This window comes from Henckelia pumila, chromosome 4, assembly GCF_033568475.1.
Source record: "Henckelia pumila isolate YLH828 chromosome 4, ASM3356847v2, whole genome shotgun sequence".
Classification (NCBI taxonomy): domain Eukaryota; kingdom Viridiplantae; phylum Streptophyta; class Magnoliopsida; order Lamiales; family Gesneriaceae; genus Henckelia; species Henckelia pumila.
The window spans coordinates 24,124,131-24,145,711 of NC_133123.1; the positions used below are offsets into that span (position 1 = coordinate 24,124,131).

The 21,581-nt window shown below is 33.5% G+C and overlaps 1 protein-coding gene across 1 annotated transcript; it reads right to left on the reverse strand.

Moving 5' to 3' along the window:
- Positions 1-764: 764 nt before the first annotated feature.
- LOC140865347 (uncharacterized protein At1g28695-like) lies at positions 765-17,353 on the reverse strand. Its single transcript, XM_073269954.1, has 3 exons — positions 16,980-17,353; positions 15,919-16,299; positions 765-1,550 (listed from the first exon to the last, which is right to left on the reverse strand). Exons 1-3 carry the CDS (start codon positions 17,130-17,132, stop codon positions 1,044-1,046), a joined length of 1,041 nt encoding a protein of 346 aa, XP_073126055.1. The 5' UTR covers positions 17,133-17,353; the 3' UTR covers positions 765-1,043.
- Between the last annotated feature and the right edge of the window lie 4,228 nt (positions 17,354-21,581).

Sequence of the window (21,581 nt, forward strand, 5' to 3'; positions counted from 1 at the left end):
ATTATTTTCTAAAAAATATTATTACTTTATCCTGTTATCATTATTTTATTAAACTCACTTCGTATTTCCAAATTTTCCATTAAACTTGCATTCATAAACAAGTATTTAAATAATTTCAAGTACCAAAATATTGAACTAAACTGATAAGTTCAAACATATTGCTTTTTCGATTTAGGATTATATATTATTGAACCAAAATTTAAATATTTCGAGAATATGCATTGCACAATTTGTAATAAATAATAAAAAAATAACATGCTTATATAATTCTAAATTGAAAAAGTAACATTCATGAACTTATCATTTGGTTTAATATTTTGGTATTTTTAGATATTTAAATTCTTATTTATGAATCATGTTTAATGAAGAAGTTGAAAACACGAAGTGATTTGATAACATAATGATAACGAGATAAAGTAATAATTTTTTTAGAAATAAATTAATTTAAAATTATAAATTTAAAATAAAAAATAAAAACAAATAAAATTAAAAATATTTGGTTCTTATCATGCACTTATCATTTTGATTTAATATTTAGGTACTTTTAGGTATTTAAATCTCGTTTATGAATGCATTTTTAATGGAGAAGTTGAAAACAAGAAGAAAGTTTAATAAAATAATTATAACAAGATAAAATAATAATATTTTTTAGAAAACAATTATATAATCATAATAAATTTAAAATTTAAAATAAAATTAATAAAACAAAAAATGTTTGCTAAATATTTTATAATTAGATTTTAATAAAAATTGTGTATTATGGGTTGAATAGATTTAAAAATTATTTTCACAGTGGTCAAATATGCATTTTTAATATTTCACGGGGGTATTTGGTGCAAAAAAAAATATCAAAATCTTTGCCCAGTCGCATGAGGGGCGCGTGTGCAACAATCACTTATTTGAAGGGCGAGTGTGCTAATTTTTTAAAAGGTCAGGGTTTAAGATGCCTATTAAAAGTTCACAGGGGAGAAATGTGCATTTTCAATATTTTACATGGGTGTTTGGTTCAAATAACTCATAAATAAAATAATAATCTAGCTAGGTTATCGCCTCCACGACGCTTTACAAGCCACGTGGTTCGACCAGGTAAACGTCGATGTTTCATTACCAGAAAATGAATATCCCTTGTACCTTCTCCAATCATGAACGACCGCCGTAAGATCCGCCAGCTTGGCAGCGATGTGGCGGCAGCAGTTGGCGTGGACGGTGGAGACCGCCGCGACGTCGCGGCTGTTCTGGCAGAATCCGCTGAAGTAGACGGTGTCGAGGAACCGGAGTTTTAGCCCTAATTTCATGGAGATTCCTGCAAGAATCAGGTTCTGCAGGACGTCCTGCTCCTTCAATTCGGTGGAGTTGTCTTTCTGAGAGTACCAAAATTCGAAGAGGGCGATGGTTCGGTTGTTGGATCGGATCATGTAGAAGCCTGTGTTGATTTGGTTTCGTATGGAGAATTGGTTCCCGTTGAACCTGTCGGTGCTGATTTGGAGGTCCGGGACATGGTCCGGATTCAGGTACGGGAATGGGTCTCTTAGCCATAGCACATCCGTGTCCTGTCCAAAGGAGAGAGAAAGGGGGTTGTTTTAGGGGCATTTTAGTAATAAAAAATTATAATTATGATTCTATATATTAAAATATTGAGGATTTGAATTATTTCTAGTGTTTTAATTGAGTGAATTGTGAATAAATCTCTAAACTCAAATTTAACTTTTTTATAAATTCCTACAATAAAAATTCTTTCTTAAAACTCCCTAGGACCACCAAACATGGTCAAATCAAATGTTTAATTCTTTTACCCAATTTATGCATTTATGTACTTCATTTATGCAATGTTGTACTCAATTATGTTACTTTGAATTATCCGTGAAAATGGTATCAGAGCTTTAGGTTAATTATTCAGACATAATATTATTCGTTAAATCATATATTCTTTGTTTTGGTGAAGATTTTTAACAAAACATGAATTCAAACGAATAATCGAACAAGAGGAAATTCAATAAACAAGTTAATCTAGTTAAAATAGATTATCTACAACAGGATTTGGGTTTTGAAAAATCTGAAGGGATTAAGAAATATGATTTCTAACTCCCAATTTTAGAAATTACCCTATACTCTTCTAAGCTCTCCGAAGATCTTAGAGAAATTCAAAAGACGGCACAATATTACAGCAATCAGCTGTATGAAATACCTCGGAAGATTGAAGAAATCCTTAAGAAATAAGAAGAAATTATTGGAACTCTAAAGGATCTTCAAACTAAAATCATAAATCTAGAACACACTTCTGGTTCTAGAAATGGAAATACAGGAGGAAGGTTACCACTCTCGTTTGGTACCGAACCTTTGTTACATCAGAAAGGTAAAACCAAAATGGTTCAAAAACCTTTAACTGATGATGAAATGATGATTAATCTTATAAAAGCAGTATCAGAGAAAAACACTATCTGATGACTACTTTAGTAGGATTAAATCCCGAGGATCTACAAGATCTTGCGGATTCTTTTGCAAATTTCAAAGTACTAGATCTAAAAATGAATTCCCCTGAGGGAGAACAACCCATAGGGAATCCCCCAAGATATGTGGTTAAAATAGAAGAATCACATAGTGAGTTCCATGTTGGAGAAAATTCACATCCAGCAGGAACCAGATCAAGAAGGAGTAAGATACCACTACATGAAAGTCCTTATGGAAAAACTGTTTTAGACTCGATACATCCTTATGGGGTTATGTTAAACCTTAATGTTCTGGACTTCAAAAACAGAGAAGATCTCATAGATGATTGGACATCAGCTATGAGAATAGCAGCATAAACTTTAGATCTCAATAAAGAAAGATTTATCAAACTTCTGGAAATGAGTCTAATGGAATTTGTTAAGATAGCTTGGGAAATGACTATGCCAGAAACTAAAGAATCAGTCTTAGCATGAGAATCCCTAAGCGAGATTGGAGGAAGAATGAATACCCTGTTTAAAGCACAATTTATAGGAGTGGACTGTTTCAATAATCAAGATACAGAGAAAAAGAGAAGATATACTCAAGCTCTGTATAGTCTTGAGTTGCATGATATCTGTTTAGTTGATGAATACATTATGTTATTCACCAAATACAGATTGAGTTCGGGAGTCGAAGAAAACATAGCTATTCAGCTATTTTTCGCAAAAATGCCAAATCCGTGGAGAGAAATGTTGATAAAATATTACGTTCCAGGTAATCCAGACACATTGGCAAGACGTGCCTCTTTTTTTAAAGGAAAATTAGCAGAATGGTGCCATATTACAGCATTACAGAAGAACTACAAGAAAATAAGGGTTATAGATAAACGTACACCTTTATGTTGTAGAGAAAATGATCTTCCAACAATCATTGGAAATAGATAACAGGGATTTAAAAGGAAGAAATTCAGAAATAATCTCAATAATAAAAGAATAAGAAGTTCTTGAAAATCAAGAACATTTTGGTCCAAATAAAAGGCTCGATCTTATAGATCGGAAAAAAGAAGTGGACCTACAAGAACATCCGCAGCAACAAACTCATCACAAAGCAGGGGAAGAACACCATCTAGAAGAACTTTCAGAAGAACTCATACAATAGCAAGTGAAAGTTTCAAGGATTGCAACTACTAGACATGTGGAGCTAGATGCCATATATCTATAAACTTTCCAGAAAACGAGAAAAAAGTAGTTAAAATCTTTGAAGCAACGCCGGATATGGATGATGCGGTATTCTTTCAAGATCTAGTCCAAGTATATCAATTTGAGGATATCCCCTCAGATGAAAGCATATACGAAGAAGAGATATTATTTAGCCAAGAAGAATCTGATGATGAATCAGAATCAGAATCAGAATCAGAATCAGAATAAAGAAGAAGTGTTTCGACATGAAACAAATGAGAGTTTGGCTGAGTTTTTTTAGTCAAACCACGATATCTCATAATATGGTCCAAATGATTATGAGAGAAAATCCAACGTTAAAGAAGTACCAAGGATTTTCGGCAGGACAAGTAGAAAGAGTCTTAGGCAACCTAGGACTTAGACAAAGAAGACATCATTTGATTTACAAAGTATCCAGAAGGAAAATGGCAATCCCTATGGAGTTAACAAGTAATCAAATAGAGATGCAATTAATTCCTTTTAAAGAAATAAGAAAGGAATTGCAAAAGCTGAAAAGTGAGGTAGCAAGGACGATGTCTTGCATTCATATTGAAGCAATCCAAATAATGATTAAGACAAATTTTAAAGAAGGAATAGATTCACCAAATGATATCGTAGTATGTGATAAAAAAATGGGGAATATTCAAGATGTTCACTACAAAAAAAGTTGTTTCTAAGAGCGATTTTTTAGGAGCAGTTTTAACATCGCTCTTGAAAAGTCACCAATAGAATCGGTTTTAATTAAACCGTTTCTATTGTCTTATCTTTTAAGAGTGGTTTATTAACCACTCCTATTGATCACATTTTAGTACCGGTTTATACAAAACGCTGCTAAAAACTGTTCTTATTGACATAATTGTTAGGAGCACTACTGAAAGTGCTCATATTTAATAGTTTTAACAGCGGTTTCATAAAACCGATGCTGTAAACCGTTTTTATTGCTCTATCTTTTAGGATTGGTTTCGAAACTGTACCTATTGCATACTTTTATTACCGGTTTTTATAAACCGCTATTATAAACTGCTCTTATTGACATATATGTTAGAAGCATTCTCGAAACTGCTCATAGTGAATATATTATAATTCCAAATATTTTAACAACTTAATTTTAAATAAGATCATACAAATACAAATTAAATAAACGTGTGACTGAGATCATTATATTAATTAGTTGATTTAATTCACTATATTAATTAGTTGATTTAATTTACATCTAAATCTATTAAAATCAAGACAATGATAGAGTTGTCTTTCGTATAGGAGGTGATATTTCAGGGTAAATGTAATATAATCATAAGCTATATATAAATTTTGCTTAACAAACTTATCATGATTAATAATAAATAAAATGATTATTTAAACCATTATAATAATGTTTTTAATAATTTTTATTTCATCATAAAAATCATAGCGTAAATCATAGCGTCAAAAAATCATAGCGTCGCTGCCCAGCCTGGGCCCCTTTTTGGGGCGCGGGCTGCACGGGATTGTCCCGGGCAGCCCGAAAAAAATTATTTTTAATTTTTAATTAAAATTTTAATTTTTTGAAATTCTAGTTTTTGATCCGATCGAAAATTGTTTTTGATTGGTTCACAAGGCATCGGATCGAATTGTTCGAGTTCGGAAATTTTAAAATTGATTTTTGGATAAATTTGAATTTTTGAAAAATTTATAAATTTTATCCGTTAAATTAAATTTTATAAAATTAATTATTTTGGTACAATTGATGATAAGATATGATCTTATGGATGGATAAGATAAAATATGATTTTATCTTTTAAATTATGATGCATTTGCATGTTTATCCAATTATTTAATTATTGAATTAATTAATGGATAAAGGATGATCGATTGTCATGACCAATGTTTTAGGTCTATGTTAGGTGATTTACATTTGTCTTATTGTTGTTGGTGTTTATTAATGGGCTTGGTTTATAGCCCAATATGATTGTCATATGTAATAAAAGTGGGTCTGGTTTATGGCCCGTTCCCACCCCTAAAAATGTATCCCATATTTGTCATCGAAATTTATTGTAAATTTATTAGACTTAGTGGGAGACAAAGATTTGAAGAAATGGTGGGCCCAGCAGACAATGAAGACCGAAGAAATGTAAATTGGAAGCACAATGTAATAGGATTGCATTGCATACTTGCATATCACCTAGGATTGGACTTAGACTCGTGATTGGCAACCACGGGTCGATTAGTTAATGAGATCAATCATCCTTAAATAATATATGATATTATTGATGTATGCATGTTTAGACTAAATTGTATGAATCCCGCAAGCATACATAATGCATGATGAGACAAATTTTCAAAATTAAAAATCCCTCATTTTAAATATGATTTAAAATTGATATCAAGATTAATAAAAAGGGAATTTAAATATTGTTTAAATATTCCTACCTTCCATCAACGATCAATGTATGAGATGCTACCCGCGGATACGGTCCGGCTCATATTATTAGGGGGGCCGTTCGTCGGAAAGCTGTACATTGGATCGACACATGTTGTAAGTTGGGTGGAACTCCAATGGGATTGGCTCATATTATTAGGGATCCACATGGCGACCGTCCATCACAACTTAATATTGATGGGTTATCTTGACATGTCACAATAAACGGCGTCATATTATTGGGCCCTTATTGGACATGAGGTAAAAACATGGGGGTTACTTTGGAAGTAATTGGGCTCTACCTTTTGAAAATTATGGTTGGCTGATATTATTCGGGATCATGATTTGTCAATTGGACTCCATGTTCTCACTAAGGAAAACAGTTTTCTGTTTTCACTAGAGGGTAGTGAAATCGTTAAAATAGTGGGAGTGTAATTCTTAAAATTAAAATTCGCCATATTTTATGTCTTAGTAAATTAATTAAACAATCATTGATTATTGTCTGTTTCCTTTTCAGTATACTATTACAATGACTTCTCGCAATCCACTGTTTTCAATTCTCGAACAAAACAAATTGACTGGCGCAAACTATACGGAATGGTTCCGTAAGTTGAAAATTATTCTTACTTCGGAAAAAGCTTTCTACGTGTTAGAGAAGCCGCCTCCGAAGGAAGCCCCGGCTAATACAAGTCCGGAAGAGTTGGCCAAACTTGATTTATGGTGGGACCATGATATCAAGGCCAAATGCTACATGCAGGCTTCGATGTCTGATGAGCTTCAAAGGAGATTCGAGGATGCCGTGAATGCTGCTGACATTCACAAGAACCTCAAGGAACTCTTTGGAGCTTAGTCAAGGTCGGAGAGGTATGCCACCGTCAGAGAGCTCATGACGAGTCGCATGCGTGATGGGACTTCGGTCCGTGAGCATGGGGTGCACATGATTGGGCTCATTGAAAAGTTGGTAACACTCGACTTGACTTTGGAGCATGAACTTAGCGTGGACTTGTTGCTTCTATCACTTCCTTCATCGTTTGACGGTTTTGTGATGAACTTCAATATGAACAAGATAGAGGCCACCCTTGAAGAGATGGTCAATATGCTTGTCACATATGAAGCCACACTAAAGAAGGATAAACCGGTACTCTTGATTGGCTCCTCTTCTAACTTTAAGAAAGGACCAAGTGGAAAGGGTAAGAAACGTTCTGCCCCGCTCAAGAAGATTGTACCAAATAAGAAGGGAAAGGCCAAGGCTTCAATTGGGATAAAAGATGAAAATGTTTGCCATTACTGCAAGAAACCCGGTCATTGGAAACGTAACTGCAAGGAATACCTCGAACAGTTGCGAACTGCAAAGGGTATGTTTTACATTGAAATAAATGTTTCGCTTAATACTTCTTCTTGGGTATTGGATACCGGATGTGGATCTCACATTTGCAATGATTTGCAAGTGATGACAAGAAGTCGTAAGCTAAGGATGGGTGAGACCTAGCTAAGGCTCGGGAATGGTTCTAGAGTCGAAGCCAAAGCTATAGGAGACATTTATTTAGTTTTGCAGAACAATCTTAAGTTATTTTTTAGAGATGTTTTATATGTTTCGGATTGGTCAAAAACATTATATCTATTTCTATGCTTGATAGAGATGGTTTTTCTTGCAATTTTGTGAATGAGATTTGCAATATTTACAAGAATGAATGTTTTATTGGAAATGGACAACTTGAAAACGATCTATATAGCTTAAAATTAAAAGACGTTCCAATTAATTATGTTGATAAACCGGTAACAACAATTAAAAGGAAAAACGATAGTCAAAACCCGGCAAACCTTTGGCATGCTAGGCTAGGTCATATTTCCTCAAGGAGGATGAACAAGCTAGTGGGAGAGGGCATGTTTGATATGTCTGATATTAACTCTCTACCTACTTGTGAGTCCTGCCTAAAGGGAAAAATGACTAAATCTCCTTTCAAAGGAAAATCTGAGCGTAATCAAAATCTGTTGGATTTGATCCATACAGATGTTTGCGGTCCATTTAGGATTGGTACTAAATGTGGCAACACCTACTTCATTACCTTTACCGATGATCATTCTAGGTATGTGTATTTATATTTAATGAAATATAAGTCTGAAGCATTTGAAATGTTCAAAGAATTCAAGGCTGAAGTAGAAAACAAACTAGGTAAAAGTATTAAGGCACTTCGATCGGATCGAGGTGGAGAATACTTAAGTACCGAGTTTTTGGACTATCTAAAAGAGAATGAGATTCTCTCTCAGTGGACTCCTCCGATGACACCTCAGCTAAATGGTGTTTCGGAGCGTCGCAATCGAACTTTGTTGGACATGGTTCGATCCATGATGAGCTTCACTGAACTCCCACCTTTGTTTTGGGGCTACGCGCTTGAAACGGCGGTATTGTTGTTAAACAACGTCCACACTAAAGCAGTAGATAAAACATCATACGAGTTATGGAATGGAAAAGCTCCTAAGTATTCGTACTTGAGGATTTGGGGATGTCCTGCTTACATGAAGCAGACAGTGGGAGATAAGTTGGATAGTCGATCCACCTTATGTTATTTTTTAGGGTATCCGAAGAATTCAATCGGATATTATTTCTATCATCCTGCTGAAACAAAAGTGTTTGTTTCAATGAATGCCACTTTCTTGGAGAAGGAGTTCTTATTGGATAAGAAAGGCAAGATGATGGAACTCGAAAAAATTCGAGAAGAACCCGAGATATAAAATAACGATCCTACACCTCAAGAATCATCACAAGACACGCCTATTACTAGGAGATCCGAGAGGACTTCTAGGCCTCCTATTAGATATGGTCTTCTTCTTGAAGGGGATCAAAGTGAACCCGACATTGGATGTGATCCAAGAAACTTCAAGGAAGCAATTTCTGATGCGGATTCGAATTTATGGCTTGAAGCTATGCAATCGGAAATAGACTCGATGCATTCTAACCAAGTTTGGTCTTTAGTAGATCCTCCCGATGGAATTGTTCCAATTGGGTGTAAATGGATCTACAAGAGAAAGCTTGGGCCTGATGGAAAGGTATTGACCTACAAGGCACGATTGGTGGCAAAAGGTTATACTCAAAGACAAGGAATTGACTATGATGAAACCTTTTCACCAGTCACAATGTTCAAGTCCATAAGAATCCTTATTGCCATAGCAGCATGGTATGACTATGAGATATGTCAAATGGATGTAAAGACTGCATTTCTTAATGGAAATATTAAGGAAGAGATCTATATGATGCAGCCTGAGGGATACACATCCATGGGAAGCGAGCATAAGGTATGCAAGCTTCAGAGATCAATCTATGGTCTCAAACAAGCATCAAGAAGTTAGAACCAGAAATTTGATGAAACGATAAAGGATTTTGGTTTTATCAAGAACCCGGAGGAACCATGCGTGTACAAGAAAGTAGTTAAGAATGCGGTAACATTCTTAGTAATTTATGTTGATGACATCCTACTCATGGGGAATGATGTAGGGATGTTGCAGTCAACAAAGATATGATTATCAGGTAGATTCTCGATGAAGGATTTAGGTGAGGCATCCTATATTCTAGGAATTCAGATCTATAGAGATAGATCTAAAAGAATGATAGGACTCACTCAATCAACCTACATCGACACCATATTGAAAAGGTTTTCTATGGATGAGTCCAAAAGAGGACATCTACCTATGTGTCATGGAGTTTCTCTATCCAAATCTATGTGTCCCAAGACTGACGAAGAGATAGAGAAGATGACACACGTGCCATATGCGTCAGCCATAGGTAGTATCATGTATGGGATGATATCTACCAGACCGGATGTGGCCTATGCTCTGAGCGTCACGAGCAGATACCAAGCCAATCCCGGTCAAATGCATTGGAAAGCCGTGAAGGATATTCTTAAGTACTTGCGAAGGACTAAGAATTTATTCATGGTTTATGGAGGGAGAGAATTGAAGTTGGAAGGCTATACCGACTCTAGCTTCCAATGTGACATGGATGACTCGAAATCAACCTCTGGATTTGTATTCGTGCTCAATGGCGGTGCTGTCTCTTGGAAGAGTTCCAAGCAGGACACCACAGCGAATTCCACCACTGAGGCAGAATACATTGCAGCATCAGCTGCTGCTAAAGAGACGGTTTGGATAAGGAAATTCATCCAAGAGTTGGGTGTAATTCCTGAAGCTGTTGGTCCAGTCTCGGTGTACTGTGACAACACGGGTGCCGTTGCTCAGGCAAAGGAGTCAAGGTCTCATCAGAAGTCCAAACACGTACTGAGGAAATACCACATCATCCGGGAGATCGTGGAAAGAGGAGACATCAGTGTCGAGAGAGTGGCCTCTACAGACAATATCGCTGATCCGCTTACTAAGCCCTTGTCAGGACCATTGTTTGACAAACATCGCGAAGCAATGAGATTACGTAGTATGACTAGTTGGCTTTAGGGCAAGTGGGAGATTGAAAGAGTGGGTGCCCGGTTAGCCAACTTGTGGCTAAGGGCTTTTATGACTCTATGTAGAACAATCTTTTGTTTAATATAATTTATACTTTTATAATGGCATTGACTTTATCTTTCTTCATAATGTTATATTATGATATACTATTGTTGTTTTGATAAAGACCTTGAATATACTATAGTGTATGTAAGATGTGGTAGTACATGGGGATTGCTATCATGAAACACATCTTATAGTCACTGTATATTCTAAACAGTTCCTAGTCAATTGAGCCGTCCGCAAATAAGGATAAGGATCGCTCGAGATTGAGACTAGCATTTGCGATGCCGAGTACCACGTTTCATTGATATGGAACATAGAGATGTTCAAAGCATGCAAATGGATATTCATATGATGAATGATCGAACTACCCTATTCGCACTTTCCAAGTGGTTACCACTTATCGAGTGGATAAAGTCCGCGGTTTTGGTTGTACACCATTAGTCCTTATTACTTGAAACATCATTGAGACTCTATATGCTAGTACTGTACTTTGACTCATTTACCGACTCTATTGGGGTCATCAGGTGTCAGGATTGGGTACAGTTACGACACATATAGGAGTCGATGCTTTGTTGTCAAGGATTCACCACATACTCGCGAGTGTGGATATCCTATGCGATCTGAGGAGATATTAGTGTGACGAATCTCTGGCCAGAGTACATGATGTGTTTTAGGTTACTTGGTGTTCCTAGTAACACATGCGATGTCACTAATAGATCTCCAAGATGTTATGCATAGTTGTCGAATCTCGAACGACTCTCGATGCACCAATGGTTGTTGATTCGATCGGGATATTTGGTTGAAGTGACCGTACTGTACGCTAACCAAAATCTACTGGTTCTTGTAGGCACTATCAGTAATACCTAGGGAATCATGGGGCGATGTTGCTAGGCACTCTTACCATGATTCGTTGGGCAAGTCGGAAATTGTTGTTCCGAGTCACAAGGAGTTGTGAGCCCACGGCTAGCTGTATTCCTGAACCATTGAGGGTTACACAAGTAATGGATTACTAAAACCCCGTAGAGATAGTTAAATTTAATGAAAGAGAAGTTGGACTTCTTAACTAAAGGGAGTGGGATTTCCTAAAATGACATAGGGATGGACATTTTTGGAAATCACTGAATTCGGATTCAGAAAAATTATCTTGACTTTAAAAGATGCAGAAATGATTTCTGTGCACATTGGTAAAATCAGTTTATCAATCGGAGTCACGATGAATTTTATATTAATTTCTAGAACAACGGGCTTGGCTTGTTGGGCTTAAGTTATGGATTGTGGGCTTTAAGGAGTTAGAGTCCTGATACAATTATAACTAGAAATTATCTATAAATAGAGGTGTTGGGTTCGAAAATTAGACACATTGAATACTGCAATTTTCAAAATTCACTCTATACTATTCAAGAGGTTTTTTTCGAAAATTCCTCTGTCCCTTTTGAGAAAATTCGGACTGTGATTTTTGTGAAAAATTACAATTCGAATTAACAGATCAAATCTGTTTATTCTCTACGTAAAACTTCTGATTGATTTCTAGTGCAGTCAATCAGAGGGTTTCTGTTTTTCATTCGTGAACCTAATTCCGAAGTTAGATCGTGACTGTCATCGGTTCCCGGAATTTACAAAAAGAGCAGATTAAATTCTGTTGGAGTCCACGATCAAGCCTTTGCTTAACGAAGTAAAAATTTAACTGTGTTTTATTTTTACTTGAACAAATTTAATTGTAAAAGTTTTGATACCCATATATGGAATCGTTCCATATAATAAAATAAAATTTTAAACTTCCGCTGCACCGGGTATCAATTCTAATTGATCTTAACACCGTTTTTCAACATGGACATGGACCACCAAAGATGCGTTTTTTCAGGGGACCACTGCAAAAGCAGAAGATGCCCCGACAACAATAAAAAATGCATGTGAGGAGGATAAAGTCAAAAGAAAAAGGATGACATGTGACTCTTCCACCAACAAACGATGCCATCAATAATGGCATAAAAGGACAAGGTGGATAATGGGTGACTCATTCACTAGCTAAAGATGTCATTAATAATGACATAGAAGGACAAGATAAAACAGCTGTAAGATTCCCTGAAGTTTCTCGGTGAAACGAGTGGAACCTCAGCTATAAATACAAGCGTTCAAGGAAGCTGAAGACATCGATCATTCCCTTCAGTTTTCTTACAAATAAATTGTAATATTTCTCTTTCTAAGATTGTAATAAGTTTTTTTTTTTTATGTATTTCAAGAACAAAGCTACTATGAGTAGCTAAACCAATTGTCTTCTCCTCTTCAAAGGAGTTGATTTATGTAATAATATTATATCTGAATAATTTTCTCTGAAGCCTCTCGATCTTTCATGCTCATATTCTATAATTAAATTTATATATCATACGTCTTAAGATAGAAAATGAATTAAGGCTGTGCTGAGTGTCGTTGAAGGAGCTTGTGCAGAAACCATCTGTTGCGACTGCGTGGTTAGAGTGTGAGGAGCACTTCGTAAAACTCGGCAGGTATGACCTGACGACATTATGGTCAAAGAGGTATTTGAATTTAATTCATCTTACGGAAGCATGTTGGACCCTAATCCAGAGTATATCGGCTGGAAACCTTGCGTAACTGATAGTTCTGCTTTGCCTGAACTGGTTCGATAGGTAAAACAATGACACGTACAAATGATTGAATACTAAACACTTTTTAAGACAAATTTGGTGACCACTGGGGAGTTGAAACAAAGAAATTTGAGTGTAGGGAGTTAAGAGAAAAAAAATGTTTGGGTTTGGAAATTTTAAAATAATTTGTCCGTTTTAATTTGAATTTACATTCATATTGTTTTATTTATAAAAATGATTAGTAAAACCGACACACTTGAAAACTCATGACATGAAATATCCACAACTCGATGACTTTTTTTTTATTATTATAAAAATAGTTTGTTTTATGAAATAATAAGTAAATCTGTGCCTGTGTTATATTTATTTTGGTCTAACATGTAGCACTTCATATATCTAATAATCTAGTTGACCTTTTCTTCTGAAATGAAATTTACGAAATTGCAATATTACGCGTCCATAAATGACAAATTTATGCATCCTTTTTAGGTATCCAAATGTAATTTAAATATTGTTTTTATTACATTGAGATGAGATAATAAATAAAATAGGCTGCAAAATTTTGGAATTTAATTTTTTTTATTGGAGTACTGATGTAGTATTATTATACATCGATATCATGTTAGTGTCACAATAGAGATGTAAATGAGTTGAACCGAACAATATCAGATTCAGATCATTTAGTATATATTAAGACTCAAGCTTGGTTCGAGTTTTTGTCCTGAGGCTCTGCTGGGCTCCATCTCAGTCTAGCCCCTATCTAAATAGCTCATATATATCTATCTATCTCTATATATATATATATATATATATATATATATATATATATATATATATATATATATATATAGTTTTGCTATGCTGCCCACCTCCCATGCTCACCTATGAGGTAGCAATCATCCATTAGATGAACCATTTGTATGTGATTCATCTCATCCATTGGATGATTGCCACCTCATAGGTGGACATGGAGGTGGACACGGGAGATGGGCAGCATATCAAATCTATATATATATATATATATCTTGGGCTTCAAATCTTCAATTTATATTTGATGAGCCCAGTATAGCCCCTATCTAAATAGCCCATATATATTATTTGGTGCTTTAATTTAATATTTTATACCTATGGACTGTGATTATAATGGATCTCAATATAATTTAATTCAACCCACATGTTTATATTTTGGTCTTTAGTTTAAGATTTTTCAATACGGTCTCAATATGTTTTATTTTTGGGTAAATTGCATATATCACCCTTGTGAAATCCCGTGCTAATAACCCCCTGTGATTCTAGATTTGTAGCATACACACCCCTTCTGGCTAAAAAATGACGAAAATGCCCTTGATTTTTATGAACTATTTAATTTATCATTTATTTTATGTAGGGGTATTTTCGTCATTTTTTAGCTGAAAAGGGTGTGTATGCTACAAATCTAGAATCACAGGAGGTTATTAGCTTAAAAAATTTTCACCGGGGGTTATTAGCTAACACGGAATTTCACAAGGGTGATATATGCAATTTTTCCTTTATTTTTTTTTGAACCATCGATATGTTTTAGGGAAAATTGCATATATCACCCTTGTGAAATCTCGGATTTGCTGATAACCCCCTATGAAAATTTTTTAAGCTAATAACCCCATGTGATACTAGATTTGTAGCATACACACCCTTTCCAGCTAAAAAATGACGAAAATACCCCTACTTAAATAAATAATTAAATTAATTTTGTTTTATAATTTTATATTTAATTGAATAAAATAATCAAATTTTAGTTAAACAACTATGAAAATTATATATAATTATTTTTTTATTAATATTTGTTATACACGAAATATTTTTTAATAGTAAATTTTATTATTACATTAAATTATGTAATAAGTTTAATTATTTTTTAAATACAATTTAATATTTAAATTAATTAAAGTGATTGTATAAATAAACTTAATTGAAAATATAAGTTAATGCATTGGTGTTTTCATTTAAATCTTCAATAAAAGGTGATAAATTAAAGAGTTCATAAAAGTCAAAGGGCATTTTCGTCATTTTTTTAGCCATAAGGGATATGTATGCTGCAGATCTAGAATCACAGGGGGCTACTAGCTCAAAAAACTTTCATAAGGAGTTATCAGCAAACCCGAGATTTCACAGGGTTGATATATGTCATTTTCCCTACGTTTTATTTTAGATTAGGAAAGAGAGACTAAAATGTGAAAACATTATTATCCAAAATCGCAAAAATACATTTATACGTTATCAAAATTACAATTTTAAAATATGGATATGAAAAGAAATTTTAACAACATTTGGTCTAAAAACTCGACTCAAATACTCGATATTAAACTGAAGTTTTTTTAGCCCGATAATGTAAAATAATTTATAATGTTAATTCAATTTAATATATTACGTGACCAATTTGGTTTTGGATTTGAAAATGAGCGTCTAAATCAACTAGGCAAGTCATGTTCGATCGATTCACATGCACGATGCACCCTCCTTTCAACATCTCCATTTTCTAATATTCTATTCAAACTGATTATTATATATAGCAACGTTTAATATATCTACACTATATTTTGAATGATATTCATTAAACCTTTGATTATATATATTCAATAATTATCAAGATTATTTAACCATTAACTAATTATATATATGCTTCGTGCATCCAAATCAAATTAGCTGGCTAGGTCGGTACACCATATATTTGACTAGCTAGTATAAATATAATATAATTTAAATTATTTTGTGCCGAAAACGGAAAAAATAAACTTACCGTGAAAATGAAGTTGTAACCCCGTTTGAGCACATCCATAAGAAAAGATGTTCTTCTCCACATCATCTTGATAAAATCCTGAGACATGTAAAGCTTTTCTCCGACGAAATCGACGCCCTCGGTCTCGAGCTTGTAGCAATGGAGCCTGAGGAATCGGCACCTTTCGTACGAGGTTTGATCCATCGCCACGATCAACAGATGATCGGTTAAGTTCCTCGTGTTTTCGCCCATCCAAAATCCGTCGAGAAACAAGTCGAGCATCGACTTGTCTCCTTCGACGTATGCTTTGTTTATAACTGTGATGATCAAAGTCTTTTCTGTTGTTGAAGTCGATGATAACGTGTTTTCTAGCTCGTCTGATCTATAGACTGATGTCTTGCCCTGCAATTTATTTATTAATTAATACATCGGTAAAAAATATATATTTATGACAAGTTAAATTACATTTGAGACAATATATATATATATACACACGCACATACATATATATAATAAATAGGCTGCAAAAAAGTAACTTTTTTTAAATACAAAATTCGATTTTTAAACTTTTAGGCAACATATATATTGTAAAAACATACAAAACCCACCCCGATTTTTTTTTTCACCATCATGTCACTCTTATTACACGATCTAATGAGCCAATTTTTTGTGAGGCGAATTTTCTACCCGATTTAGATCAATGAAAAAGTGTTGGTTTTTAATTTTAAAAATATTACTTTTAATTTTAAATATAGACCGAGTAGATCTCTCTCACGTCGTAAAATCAACTCATAGAAAACACAATTTCTTTAAAAAAGAGTAAAGTAAGATGAGGTGAAACTTTGAATATGAAATCATACTAAAAATTGCAGAAAAAATGTTGCAAATAAGAAGAATTTCATAAAAAAAAAATAAAAAAATTGTCTGAACATTCCGATTCCTCAGGCGCACATTAAAATATTTGTGGTCACGTTCGAATCCGAATTATTTCGTACACTACATTCACAAGACTCGAACTCGAGAATATTCTTGATTCTTAAAAATCGCAAACCGTAGAGAGAAATTAAATGAAATTAACTTACGTTCTTCGAATCCGCGGCGAAGGTCTGCGGCTTCTCCAGCATCAACAGATACTGGTAGTTGTTGACATGGGAGAAGAAAACGTAAGACAAACCGATCACCAAGAGCAAACAAATGGCGTAATCGAGTCGATTCATGATCTTCGTGTTCTCCATTAAGCTAGAATATTTCACTCTAACTTTGGCCTTCTGGAAATGAAAACTTTCATGCTTGGAGGGTTTTCTTGTTTCCTCTCAGGTTCCAGTTCATTAAATAGAAATATGGTGAATATATTAATGTGAATTTTGATTATGTATGTAATTTTTTGCACAAAGGACTTTCTATATAAATCTTGAAGTCAACCGTTGTCTGCCTGATTCCATACTCATCTTTGGAATAGAAAAATAAATTCAATGTTTCTCTTTCAATGGCATTTTCCATGACATGATTTTTGTATAGGTAAACTACTAATGATTAAATAAATAAATAAACACGCAATGCGTGCATTGATCAATATCCAATAATTTTTTTTAGATAAAATATATATTGATATAAAAATTAGTTTATTTTAAAATTGATATGATTGGTCGCTTGCTTGTTCCACCTTTACGTTTCTAGAGTCAAATTTATCTTTTCCATGCACCACTTGGGTCTAGGACTTTGGCAATCGAGAAATATTGAATGAAAAGATTTTTCTTTAAAAAAAAAAAAAAACAGATTATGCGCCAATGAATTATTGAATTTTACTGTATATTACGGGGATTGATGCCTGAACTAATGGGGTTACAAGTATTTAATGTTTGGGGCTCAGTCTCACAATCTTTATAAATGTGTATATTTTTTTATTTTTTTTTTAAGTTGGACAAAGAGATTGTTAAAATTGATTCTCAAATTAATGTATATACTTTAGTTGTAACGAAGTATAATAATTTTGACGAGCAACAAGAAAAAAATTAGCTTGTTTTGGGACGGATTGAGATCAATTAAATGATAGATTTAACTCCAAAATTTCAAATTCTTCGAATTATTTGGATAGATAAGTACAAGTGGATCACATATTTGAACCCTACAAGAAAAAAAAACTGATTAGAGAACGAAAACAAATAAATGGTCAAAAAGATCCGTTGGGCGGTTAATGAGATCATGCAATAAGGGATCTGATTATGCCACTGCTCATGTGCTGCATCCAAGAAATCAATTTTGTTGCATTTGAGATGTTCACGTAAACATCTCAAATGCAAAAAAATGTGGGCCGTTAGATCCTCATTCGGGCACTGCCCGAATGGGATAGCATAGAATCATCCGCAATAAAGGTAATACCTGAATCATGCATCCAATGGTTCATGTCTCTACAATGACGTAATTAATATTATATTGTTGAAGTGACAAATCATGAGACATTAAATCTACACAGCTAAGCATGTTGGGTTGTGCGCACCGTACCCTACTAGTCGTTTCTGATATACTTGTGTAATGATAATTGTGATTAATTTGAAATAAGTAGGTTGTGATTGATATCCAAGTAGGTTGTGATTAATGATAATTGTGATTAATATCCTTAAAGGTTGAATTCTACTCAGCTAAGCATGTTGGGCTGTGCGCACCGCACCCTGCTATTTTAAATCAATTTTTGAAATCCCTTTCCAAGTCAAAATTTTCCGACAAATGAAACTCTTTCATCCAAAGCACAATTACTGAATTATAAATCCACTTAATATCGAATTAAAAATTTCCAACAGTAATTAAGTTGCACTTGTATTGAAGGATTCGAAGCTATGAATTTCAAATACATAAGTTTTAAATTCATTTGATCACTTGGATGAATTTATATTTGCTGAATTGCAAATCTATCCATTGCTAATCCATGTAGATGCCGTGGTAATCGTGGTGAATTTGAAATATATTTAAGAGGAGTCGTTGATGAGTATCATTTCAAATTTTTTTACACACACCCAAGATTAATGTTTACAATATAATAAAGTGAGTTTTTTTGCAAGACACTTTTAATGCATATATATATATATATATATATATATATATATATATATATATATATATATATATATATATATATATATAGAGTAAGAGATTTATATCATAAAATTGATTAATTACACTGTTTAATAAGCTTTTTTTGTTTATAATATAATATTAATATTAATATTTAAAATGTATATAGTTGTAATTGATAATAATTTAATAATATAATTAATGTTGTTTTCATTAAAAAAAATTTAGGGAAAATTGCATATATCACCCTTGTGAAATCTCGGGTTTGCTGATAACCCCCTATGAAAAATTTTTAAGCTAATAACCCCCTGTGATTCTAGATTTGTAGCATACACACCCTTTTCAGATAAAAAATGACGAAAATACCCCTACATAAAATAAATGATAAATTAAAAAGTACATAAAAGTCAAGGGTATTTTCGTCTTTTTTTAATCAGAAGGGGAGTTCATGCTATAAATTTAGAATCAGAGTGGGGTTATTAGCTTAAAAATATTTCATAGGGGGTTATCAGCAAACCCAAGATTTCACAAGGATGATATATGCAATTTCCCCAAAAATTTATTAGAAGTAAATTAGAGAGATGAAAACTAACAAACTGTTTTTTTAAACGGAGTTTGAAAAAGAAAAAAAAAAAGTTGATATGCGTGTGGTAGACTCGTAATGGGTGTACTACGTTTCGAAACTCATCCCCACGTCTTCAAAAGTCAACATCAAAACCCATTTATTTTCAAGTCTCCGCTCCGAGTCTCCGACTGGTTTCATGTCCCCCAATATTTTGCCATGATATAGGGCCGGGGCCATTGGCATCTTAATTATTTAATCAGTTTTTTTCTTTGCAGATATATTATTATTATTATTATTAGTTATTGGATTAGAAAGCAAGATTATAATTTTGGGTCAAACTCACTGTTACTCCTGCTGCCCCTGTGGGAGGCGGTAAACAATGCTTAGGAAGGAAAATTAGGGATTTTAGGTAATTAGTATAATTGAGATTAAATAGTTTAAAGGGTAGTTTTAACATATATTAAATTAAAACTTATTTATAAGGTTAGTTTATAAAATAAAATATTAAAAAATTCAAAAATCTAAGCAAAAACTAAAAGAGGATTAATTTTCAAATTGTCCCGAACTATAATGTAAATTTGACATTGAAATAAACGGTGTACGTGGTTCGTTATGTAAAATAGGCAGTGTTGTACTTCGTGTTATAACACCACAGACAACACAGTGCAGCGAAAATTTAAAGCATAAATAAAACACAAGTAATTAATTTTGCACGAGTATAAAAACTCGTGCGGGTGCCTTAGGGTTAAATATCACTAGTAAACGTAAGATCAGTTTTACAAAGATAATCCTAGTGATTTTACAAAAAGTCAGTAAATCCTAAATTTTTCAACAAGTTGAGAAATCAAACTTGCATCCTAAACAAATCAGAGTAAATATAACAGATGCAACTCTCGTAGCCTAAATTTGAAGAGACAGTAAAGATCTTCAACAACACAGTTCTCACAGTGTTTTCTCTGATGTCTTCAACATGAACGGTAACACGGAGATAAGCAACAACGAGGGTTGCAAAAACCTTGCTTCAGATTCTTCAATTCTTCAACAGAATTCTTCAATGGTTATAGAAATGGCAATGAGTCGGGTATGGGTAGGATATCGTGTCTCCATCCCCATACTCATTTATTAAATCCATCCCCATACTCATACCTATACCCATATCCATCGGATATTTAATTTCATCTCCATCCCCATATCCGTCGGATGATCGGATATCCATACCCTACCCATATATCCATTTATTGTATATACTCCATAAAAATAATTTTTTTAAAATTTTAATTATTTGATAAAACTATACTTATTTACTAAATTTTTATATCAAAATTTTTAAGATAATAAAAAAATAAAACACCGAAGAAAATTTACAACCAAAGACTTATATAAAAAATAAAACTTCTAAAAAATAGCATTAGTTTTATATTAATAATTTTCATTATTTCATCCAACTAACATAATTTAACAAAAAAAAATTAAATCAGCATTTATTTAATATAAATTAATATGTGTATGTATGTATATGTATATATATATATATATATATATATATATATATATATATATATATATATATATATATATATAATCGGGTATCGGGTCGGGTATGGGTAGGATACTACTACATCCTCCTCCATCCTCATTTACGAGATTCCCATACCCATTTACCCATTTATTTAATCGGGTCCAAAAAATTCCTCCATACCCTCCTCCGTTCGGGTCGGATATCGGGTTTTCCATCGGGTTCGGAGAAAATTGTCATCCCTAAATGGTTACGCAGCGGTTTGTACGTCTGAAGTCCTCTTTTTTTAATCTTGTGCGTGAAAACTCCATTTTATAGATTAACATCTAAGTTTGGAAGGTTTCTTAGATAGAGTCCAACATTAATAAGGAAACATGTTTTAGTAGGAATAAAACTCTATCAAATCTTGCAAATCAAATCTTGATAATATCGAATAATATTATATCTAATAATCACCTTATCAAGACACGATTTAAGCTTGGCAAATATATATCTTAACATATTCGAGATATACACAAGATATTTACCAAATAT

What these genes read in the sequence shown, in the direction of transcription:
- LOC140865347 (XM_073269954.1), bottom strand. Translation starts at nt 17,132, where the DNA reads ATGGAGAACACGAAGATCATGAATCGACTCGATTACGCCATTTGTTTG. An exon ending in TCGCCGCGGATTCGAAGAAC is followed by an intron (nt 16,300 to 16,979) that starts GTAAGTTAATTT and finishes AATAAATTGCAG; the next exon opens with GGCAAGACATCAGTCTATAG. An exon ending in GTTACAACTTCATTTTCACG is followed by an intron (nt 1,551 to 15,918) that starts GTAAGTTTATTT and finishes TCCTTTGGACAG; the next exon opens with GACACGGATGTGCTATGGCT.